The sequence below is a fragment of the Trachurus trachurus genome, assembly GCF_905171665.1.
Source record: "Trachurus trachurus genome assembly, chromosome: 8".
Classification (NCBI taxonomy): domain Eukaryota; kingdom Metazoa; phylum Chordata; class Actinopteri; order Carangiformes; family Carangidae; genus Trachurus; species Trachurus trachurus.
In genome coordinates, this window is record NC_139905.1 from 22,746,111 (window position 1) to 22,757,143 (window position 11,033).

The 11,033-nt window shown below is 42.4% G+C and overlaps 1 protein-coding gene across 1 annotated transcript; it reads right to left on the minus strand.

Annotated features, from left to right (window-relative positions):
• Positions 1-3,771: 3,771 nt before the first annotated feature.
• On the minus strand, positions 3,772-6,350 carry LOC310989694 (carbohydrate sulfotransferase 12-like; the record flags this gene model as incomplete). Its single annotated transcript, XM_083976838.1, has 4 exons — positions 3,772-4,320; positions 4,616-4,795; positions 4,918-5,070; positions 5,988-6,350. The coding sequence occupies 4 exons, from the start codon at positions 6,348-6,350 to the stop codon at positions 3,772-3,774; spliced, it is 1,245 nt and encodes a 414-aa protein (XP_083832964.1).
• Between the last annotated feature and the right edge of the window lie 4,683 nt (positions 6,351-11,033).

The window sequence follows — 11,033 nt, forward strand, 5'->3', positions numbered from 1 at the left end:
TAATGGCTTTGTAGGACCATTCTGGATGTTAAGCTAACGCAGGAGATATGATGTCTTTACCGGCTCTATAGTTCCTAATCCTGTCAGTACACACTTTACAGCATTTAAGCCATTAGGGTGTCCTCCTGTTGAGACAGGATAGTGGTTCATGAGCTAATTCTCCCTAACAATCCTGTTCTTTCTCTTTCAGGCGTAACTGACCAACAAACGTCATCCTCTGTAGTTTTTTTTTTTGTCTTTTTGCTAGTTTATTGTGTTTTGTGTGCATTAAAATAAAAAATAAAAAAAGTGAACCTTTTATTTCCAAATAAAAACTAATGCAATGCAAACATTGTAGCTATTGTGTTGTTGTGATGCAGTATTTGACCAGAGGTTATTCTGAGGAGGGACGGCAGGAGATGTTAAGTGCCACAATAAAACATGATATTCAGACAAAGGTCACATCAACAGGAGAAAAGGGAGATGCTTTTTACTGAGGTTTTTGTGTTTTACAAAATGTTGTCCTTACTCCAAGAGATGTTGCCATGGAGATTTTGACAAACACGAGCACAGCGACATCTAGAGGATGTCAGTGTCAAGTTGATCATCAAAGCCAATGTTTTCTGTTGTAGCTTTAGCTGTATCATATAAGTCTTGTTTCTTCGACCCATCAGCCTCTATACAACACGTATTGTCATGGACAGTATGCGTGTTTCTTTTCAAACCCAATCATCCAGTGTTTCCTTATTTTTATAGATCTATATATACATACATACATACAGTATATATAGATACTGTAGATAGATATACTGTGGATATATTCCTCCACCAGGCTTTCATGTCAACTGTCACAACACAAAGTGATGATTCTTCATGCATGGTGCTGAGATAAAACCACAATGAATTATTCTCTGCATATCTGATAATATGCTAATATAGCAGGTCAATATTCATCTTGTGTCAGTATAATCTAATATGAATTGTATAGTTCCATTACACCATATAAAACCATTTATCTTTTTATTCTGTTGAGGCAAGTGATGTGCACAAAGAGAGACTCATTAATCTTCCATCATGCCCCACTACCTTTATTTCTCTTGCACTTTGACCAGAAGATGCATGACACCATAATACAAATGAAACTGAATGAATACTTTGCATTTTCCCCCATGAACGAGGGGAATAACAATACAAAAAACATCTATCCAAAAAAATAGATTTTGGTGTGTGCCACTATTTGTTAGGAAATGGAATGAGGTCGAAATGTAGGACAAGGTTTGGTACCGCAGCTTCAACAAACATTTAAGCTCTTTAAAGCAGTGATGTTGTCTTGTTGTTGTTAGATCACTGAGGAAAAACAATATGCATATCAGCAGTCAAACCCTAATCTTAATAAAAGGCTCATTGTGACTGATTTCCCCATATAAAACTGAATGTGCGCATAGTTTAATTCTGCCGATAAATAAACTTTTTTCTTTTTGCCTTACAAAATTATTTCATGTTTTTAGTTCTGTTGCTTGCAGCAAAAAAAAAATACAATAGAACACCGTAAGAATATAAAAGAGATATGAAAATACACTGAGTCTGACAAACACTGGCGTGTGTGGGAGTGTAGGATGAAGTGTGAGTATAAACCTGCATCACTATGACAGGAACACACACTTTTGGGAAAACCAGCCACTGGTGTTTGATAATCTATCCTATCCAGGTGTAAACTAAGCAAGTAAGAAGTTAAAGTTTAATTAAGATGAAAAACAATATTCAGTTATTCGCCGGACCAAAAACACCCCATGCATAGAAAATAAACTAAAAAGGCAGTGAGACAACACTGAGTCAATAATGTGTTTACAATGTGTACACCTCAGTGACAATGTAGCAGAAGCATGTCCATGACATCACATACAGTACAGATCACACATGTGGTAAATGACACGACCACTTTGAAAAGCACACTGACAAGAGTCCTCACACAATCACAACTCGTACAAATTCCCAGAGAGACGGTCAGACTGCTTTGCTGAAGGGCTCCGTGATTTCCTATTAGTCCCAAATAATAAATCACATAAGATAATCAAGGCCCAGTATATCAAATATACCTTGTTGTGGCTTCATACAGCTCGCACTGTATTTGTGTTCTAAGTAAAAATGAAGTCCTTCTACAAAAATACTTTTTTGCTGTGTAAATGTATGCAACCAAAGGCACTATCTTCTCATCCCACTCTTGTAATATAAATCATATGACCCAATCCTTGCCCAGATCGTGATGTGATTAATCCTGACTCTAACCACGAGCCAACCTTTACTTGGAAAGTCTGACGTTAATTCTACAGCCTCGTCTTGCTCCGACTTTACAGTTGTCCTTCAAATGCTAAAGCATCAGAGCACAGCACCTACTCGAGAACACTCTCTGTGAGCGTTGTGTAAAGCGTTCAGCTCGTTGCTACAAAACACTGCATCCCGTGAAATCGCTGCCCTTAAAAAATGTTCATATTTAGGGAGAAAAGGGGAGGGGGGGTTCTTGCGGGAAGGGGATCAGCAGCACTGCAGTCTCCAGGGTTACAGTTGCAGTTTGTGCATGAAAACACAAAGATGATCAAATGCTGATGATACCAGCGTCATGGTAATAAGCAATAAAAGAAAAAAAAACGAAAAACGTTCCCTTTAGGAAACTGTTCAAATCCACCTGTGCATATGCAGCGGAGATGAATTCAAGAGAATGTTGAAGCTCCAGTTTTACGCCTCAAAGACAAGCTGAGGCAGATCCAGCTCCTCCGTCTCGTGTTCACTGGAGCCGCTGTGCTTCAATGTGATGAGACTGCGATGTGGCTTTTTATATCACGCCCTAAAACTGTCAAAAAAAAAGCAAACTGCTAAAATGCTATCCGAAAATAATTCTGTACATATAATCTAATGGTCTTCTCCGTGCTGAAACCCAAAATGTGCCCAGGTCTGCAAAACGCAGGAGGGATTGTTGATGAGGTGGAACACTGTTTCATGTAGCACATGAATATCTTCTTTATGCGTATGAGGTATAACATAATAATGTTTCTGACATTGGCACCTGTCGTGAGTGTGTTCAACAAAAAAAAAATCCCTTTCATGCTTCACATAAACATAGCACTTCCACAATGTGAAATAAATTAGCTGACAACTAACACGCTAGTGCAACTACACTTTAATCTCACTTTTTAACACCTTGTTTTAGCTTCATCGCCTGCTCTTAGAAAACCAGTGTGCACGTGGCGACCCGAGAAAAAAGAAAAATCCCAGACAGGCTTTCTGTGACAGCACAAACATGGCGTATGTGACATCACTTCCGATGAGGTTTCTCTGCGACATCCTGCTACAAAGCCTGTGTGATCGCCACAGTTGGTCAACGAACGGAGCTGTGACATCACAAATCAGAGGCCCGGTGCGACATCGAGAGTGCGAGATACTCAGGGTGGAGTTTTTGGAGTTAAGGACTACACTGAATGTTGGACGTGTTTAGGGACACCCGCTGACTGCACAGTCCACATTTCCTGCTGCCGCACTCTGTGCTTCTCATTATCTTTGCGATTTGATAAAGACAAACAACAATGGATAATGGCTGTTACCTGGGTTCACCTGACTTAGTGCGCTACCTTTGGAGCGGTGGATGTCCTTAACGACGTGGACATTCAGTGTAGAAAAGACTGGAGAGCATATTTGAAAAGCCCAGAACAAAAAAGGGAGGTGTCACACTGCATCATTTCAAGACGTAAAAACATTTTTTGTCTGTGTGTGGGAGGGTCGATTTAATAAAAACACAAGTCACTCGTTGAGGATCGATTCTGGTCTGTCGTAGCCAAAGAGCCTGAAGTCGGGTTCGTACAGCTTGTACAGTTCTCTCCGCGCCTCCACAGGCACTGTGCTGAACCAGTCGGCCTCCCAGCTGCTGGCTGTGAGGTTCCTATGGGACGTGGGGAACTCCACCACGTTGTCCACCCGCAGCAGGCGGAGGAGGTGCTCGGCGTCCTCTTCTGCCGTCTCCAAGTGGCCCACAAAGTCGTACTGAATCTGGCACGGGTGGCAGAGCCGGTACACCTGCCGCCAGTGCTCGTTGAAGGGCATGTCCTTCTCCGTCTGAGGGTCCAGGAGGTACTGGATGAAGTGGGAGAAGGAGGGGTGGATGCCCACGGCGAACGCCTCGTCCACGGAGGCGGGAGGTGTGGGCTGGTTGGCATAGCGACGCAGCATGACCTGTGCAAAGCGCCGATAAAAATCGTCGTTGCGCAGCTCAAATTTGTTCCGGTAGGCAGAGATGAGACGCACAAACGGGTCTCGCACAAAAAGGAACTTGGTGTACTTCTTCAGCTTCACCTTGGAAAAAAATCAACACAATACTATCACACACAGTGTAATGGCCATGAATTAGAGCAGATATTGTTGATATGATGCCGACTGGTACATCAGGTAAAAGCAAAATGAACCCATGTCAGTCATTCTGTAATAAAAGGTCAGCCACATGTGTCACAGTAATTAATGTTAATAATTAATGTTACTCTGCATTAAACATAGATCAAAGCAGGTAGTACATGTAATGAACAGACTATTCTGCTTTTAAAAAACATGTGTGTTACTATGATGACACAAAAAGTGCAACATGAGCACATACCTTCATAAGGTGCCGTGCAAACTTTCCGTAGCGCTTCCAGAACTTGTTGAAGGTAAAGTGCATGCTGCTGTTGTGGACCAGATCCCTGGGGATGGCCAGCGGGTCTCTCTGGGGAACGCCATCCTGCAGCAGGCTCTCACTGAGAACTATCATGATGCGCTTCCAGTTACTGCATGCCACCTGAGAGAGACACACACACACACACACACAGTCAGGTAGAAACAAGCAGAGACACGGGCAGGAAAACAACATCTCAGTCGATGCGCGTTGAGCTGACGAGTCCATCCGACACCAGAACCTACCTTAGGGACGTAGCAGTAGATGATGCCGTGTCTGTCGTCCACAATAAGGTGATCCAGCTCCTTGTTGGGAATGTCATCAAACGAACGGTTCTTGCCAGGAAACACCACACTGTCATTTGCGCACATCTCCTGAAGTAGCTTCCGCCGCTGCTCCTGGGTAGAGCATGTGATAAAACTAATCAACATTTTTGACGATAATGAAACAAAACTTCAGGTATGGGCAAAAGAAAGAAAGAAAGAAAGAAAGAAAGAAAGAAAGAAAGAAAGAAAGAAAGAAAGAAAGAAAGAAAGAAAGAAAGAAAGAAAGGCTCTTGCAGCAATTCCGTTTACTCATGAGCATTATTGGAAGTTTGTAAAAATCCATCAATATTACAAGGCTGTAAAGCCTCCTCCAATCCATAAAAAACAAATGACTTTAGTCTCAGTCGGCTCCTTTTAATTAATGTTTCTATGAATCCTTCCAATACGACAGTCAGGTGATATCAGATTCACATTATCTGAATCAGAGGAGCCACTAATGTCAACTAATCAAGGTTTAGATATGTATGTTCTGTATGTGAGCACCATGTTCTCTCCACCGGCCTTTTTAATAATACACATTTGGACTTTTCTCTGCAGGAAACCAATAACATTAACAAGGGCCCTGTTTAAATGGCCCAGGGAACGAGCATAAAACCGGCTACTGCCATGAATGGAAGATGAATCAGTTACTACTACTACTACTACTACTACTACTACTACTACTACTACTAGGCAATGGCAAGGCAATTTTATTTGTATAGCCCGTTTTTACAAACAGTTTGTCTCAAAGGGCTTCACATGGCATCATAGCAACATCCTCTGTCCTTAGACCCTCACATTGACTGAGGAAAAACTCCATGGAAAACCCTTTTTTAACAGGGAAAAATCTGAGAAACCTCAGGGTGAGCAACAGAGGAGGGATCCCTCACCCAGGACGGGCAGACGTGCAATAGATGTTGTTACAGACAAGAAAACATTTTACAACAGAGAATGTGTACTACTACTACAAAATATTAATGATAATAATAAACAATAACAATGATGTTAACCTGTCTCTCACGGAGCTCCGCTGCCACTGGGGTCAGGTGAATCTTCCACTCCCGCCGCGGTATGTACCGCTCCTCGGCTTTATCTGATTGGTTGCTTGTGTCAGCAGGAACGGGGTCCGTGGGCTCACCGGTTCCTGGCTCTAGGAACTGGTTAACGAAGGCATCGATGTCGGACAGGAAGGACGGGGTGCGGGGGGTGTGGGGCTGCTGGGGAGGGGGGTGTGGGATCTTGGGCCCCGGCGAGACGGGAGTGTGCAGATACAGGTGAGAGGCTCCCACATCGTCCCAGTAGATGATGATGAGGAGGATCATGAAGGCCGAGCCCAGGACGACAAAAATGCGGAACATCCTGGACGTTCCCATAGTGACTGTTGCTTTGCTACAGTATCACCATAGCAACAGACTTATTATAACTATACAGGGCGTCTCTACAGCATCGCCATGGCAGCAGATTGGAATAGTTTACCTGGATCTTTTTTTTTATGTGATCACCAGGGTTCTTGCTACAGGGTCACCATAGCAACAGAGTCAAGGTCCAGAAGCTCTCTCTCACCATGGCGATAGATAAAGATAACGGCAGCTATAGCAGAGTCTGTGGTAGGGCTTATCATGATGCTGGTGCACTGCAGGAGTGTGCTGCTCAGGAGTGGAACTGGCCATTCATGGATTAGCGCTCACCTCTGCTCCACGCAGCAGCAGCCTGCACACACACACACACACACACACAACAAAGACAGAGAAAACCACCGTTAATTCACTCTTCCTGAGAAAACCACTCCCGTTTCTGAAAAAAGATAATGTATTTGTCTTATTGTTGGCTAGAAAACTAACACCAGAATGACAAAATATCAATCGCTGGATTTTTCAGTGGCACATGAAAACATGAAGAAACAGAAAAGCAAAGAATTCAACAGCACAAAGGCACTTCGATGGAAAAACCAAATTTAGATCAAAACATAACGACAGACCGAGGTTGTGAAATAGAACTTGGCAATTTATCATGCAAGTGTTGCTGCTGAGGTGTTCTGGCTCTGCTACTGACCAAAGCTTGAAAACCAGAGCAAAGTGAGTGAGTCTGACTGTTTACTGGGCTCAGCTTTTGACAGTGGACCTCTCCTTCACCTCTTGAAGTTGAGCGAACTCCCACTCCCTGCAGTAAAATCACAAGTGGTTGTCAGATATCAGCGTGCCAGGGGGCATGTGGGTAATGAGTTTTGCATCGCACAAGTGTCCCGCTGTACCCATACCAGGCTTCCTATGGATTATGGTACAACCTTAACTTGGCACACTTTAATACTGAGCACCTCTGAAGTAATAAATAGCCCCTATGTTAGCAGCCTTTGAAAGACGGCCAATAGCAAATATTTCACACACCTAACCAAGATACGTTCTGTGTGTACAAAACACACTGAAGCTCACTGTGCTCACACAGTCCACAAAATAGCCCATTACTCTGCGGAGAGCTGCAGAGATTCCCTGAAGGAGTCGAGAAGACAAACACAGTGTCTGTTCTAGATGTAGTTTGTATCTCGATCACAAATTAATGTTTCCTAATTACACTCTATATCTATCTCCTCCTTCCTGCTGAGTTTAAAAGTCAAAGGGCGTCGCATTCTCCATGTCCACAGGCATCTAAATATGGAGCTCTTGTGCAACAGTCCACATATTATTTCCTCTTTCCTGACGCTGAGAGGGGACCATTGACATGGAAAATCATCATTCCCGTCTCCACTCCTCATCGCTGCACACCAACGAATTAACTGCCATCTTCTCTCTTAGGTCTGTCTTATCAGATATATCAGGAGCAGCAATAGAGACCCTCTGTTAGTGGGGGGAAATCATTAAGTACATCTACTACATATCCTACTTTAATTACTAAGTAGCCTACAATTTTTACATTTATTCCAATTTTATACTTAAATACATTTCCGAGGTAAATAGGCCTACAGTAGATTCTACTGCAGCTCACTCTAAAATATATCATATGATGTATTGTTTTTGTGCCTATAATGGCAAAAGTGTATAGTATAGTACAGTGGCTATAGTATAGTTTTTTCTTTGAATATAAACTTCACTAAAAATTCTTTTAAAGTCTCATTACCATATCATGAAATGTCTTGTTTTGTTTAACAAAGAGTCCAAAATCGAAACTATTACTGAGTAATTAATATAGTATTGCTTTTATTTACCAATCAAATAAAGACAGATACCCATGTGTGATCATCTTTTGTGTTGTAATATATAATACAATATTATTAACGTATCCATTGTTTGGTTGGCTTTTTTTTTTCTTTTTGGATAGATATGTATTTTGTCAGCACAGCCTGCTTATCATGAATAGCAGTATAGGCGCAACGAGGCTAATTAAGGATGAGACTTGTATAGATATTCTATATGGAAGCCTAGGCTATAGGCTGAAATTAAAATCAATATTTAAGGATACAGAGGGGAACTAACCCTTTAAATGTCTTAGCTGACGCTCCTCGCACCTTACTGTGTTGACATTATCTCTTAACTCTCTCGGTGTCAAAGAAGTCTTGATGCAACGTGAACTGCAAGCGGTAGTTTATCAATCTACCGGGGCTACCGGGGGGGTTAGCTGCTGCTCCACCACCGTGTTTCGTTCAGCCCCGGTATCAAAGCAGCTGTGTAAACAACGGGCAGAAGCCGTAAGAGCAGCCGAGCAGCCTGAGCTCACACCGAGCGGCTGATAAATCACACCGTCCTGTCCGCAGCAGCCGTCAGCGGATGCCAGACCGGACACAATGTGGTCTTTGATGGGAGAGCGGTGCCGCGGGGACGGACTGTTCCTCACGCCGGGAGGCACGCGGCATGTGGCTCGCGCTCACTACAGTGTCGCGTGGAGGAGGGAGCCGCTGGTCACATTTTTTTTTACGTGGTGATAACGAAGAGCAGCAAAAGAAAACAACGGGCTTCCGTACAGCCCGTGGTCTCATCCATGCACATCGCTAGTGTGCCTGGCTGGCGGCATCAAGGTGTCAGAGAAGAGGAGCTCCTCCCTGGAGAAGAAAGAGCTGCTGCAAACATGTCTTTACAACCGAGGGGAGACATGCTGCTTTACTTTCCTGGTGTATGAGAAACAATAGGACAGAGAGAAATAGACCCGCGTCTCCTCACCTCTTTTTGTGTGGCAGTCTGCTCCGCTCCCAGCGCCGCGTCAGCTGAGTCTGCCTGCGATGCGAGCCCCCTTTTCTCATCTGAGGAGCTGGAGCGGGAGCACGCCAAGCACCGCGAGAGTTTGGAGCTGGGGTTTCTGCAGAGTGAGCTCATGAGGGGAAAAAATCACTTTTCTGGGTCAGCTCCAGCATAACATGTCTCTACCCTGGGATGATTTATGTAGACAGCCCACAGCTCATGCCCCCCCCTCCCGCCCCCTCCCTACGGGAACTGTGTGCTGAAAATAACCTGCTGTACCTGCGAAAAACAAATGTCATTCTCACTCCAAAAAACTACACCAAAAGAGTGATAATAAAGAAAATGTGGCTGCGGGGATCTGTTTGCGTTCATGTAGCCTCGGGCTGATGCGGTTACAATCCTGTTATTTGTGAGCCCTTTTCATCCTGTGACATCAAACGTAGCAAGGAGCCCCCACAGAGCAGCTGATTCACTTTGCAACACACGCGCGCACACACACAGGCACGCACCATAGGCACGCACGCAGGCACGCACGCACGCACGCACACACACTATCATCTGCTTTCAATCAGCCTCATATATTTCACCCCCACTCCTGATGTTACTCTCAGCACTGTGTTCTCATGAAATTTTGCTTAATATAGGCTGTGTACTCTGGCAGTCATTCTGCTTTGATCACACACACACAAACACACACACACACACACACACACACTGAGCATGAACATACAAAAGTAAAAAAATATATATATATTACCCTACATAAAAAATCTCAAGAGCTCAAGAGATTAATTGTAAAATAATTTCTAGGCACTCAAAAGGACGATGAAAACGTGGGCATATTTATATATTGTACATAATCACATTTTAAAAAACTACTTTTAATGGTGTTTACTGCAATTTATTAAATACAATATGTTAAATGTTTTGGACAAGTAGCAAATATAAACCTACATAGGTTGTCCTGGGGTTCTTAGTATTTGGGACTGGTGGATATTGGTGTGGGCCTATCTCATCTCACAGATGAGGAGATTACCCAACACCCTTATGAAAGAGGTCACTCTAAATCCCCTTCTGTCCTGCACATTTTTTTAATGAACCTTCTGCTCATCTTTTTTTCTTTTTTTTTTTTTTTAATTCAAACACTCATAAGCTGTAAATAGTGACCACAGCCACTGGTTTACTGAGTTAGAGATAAAGTTGGTGAGTAATGATCCCATGATCTGGAGTTGAAAGGGTTTTATTCAACAATCTCATTTTGCTATGTAAGTAATGGTCAATTATGACAATTATGTCACACTAATACTTTGTTAATAGCCTGTTTAAATCTAATAATAACAAATCCAAAATGTTTGCATTAAGAATATTAGATAATACCAGTCGTGCAAAATATCAGAGATGAACTTCAAATCCCCAGTTGATACTTCTGAAGTTGACTGATGGGCCGAACACCAGACATTTAAGTTGATGTGTGCAGCCTACTGTATGCTTTTGATGCTTTCTGATTTCGTAAAGGTTTAGTAACACACAAAATGATAAGTAGAAGAAGAGGAGAAACTCATGCTTTGACTTAAACTGCTTGCAACATGTACACACACTGTTGTATTCAGATACAGAGCACTCAGTGTTTTAAATAACTCATTACAAATTAGATAACTCATTACAAATTTGCACATCCCCATGGATTGAGTTCTCTTGAATTTTCAAATAAAGACTAGTTTATTAGTAATGGTTTTATGTTTCTTTCTCTGTTTCAGTAACATTTCACGAGAATCACATAACAAAATTCAAAAGAAAAAAAAACTTTTTTGAATAAATCATGTAAATTTATTAATATATTACCGTATGTTTTCATTTGAGTGAAGTTTTTATTTGAAATCCTCAGCATAG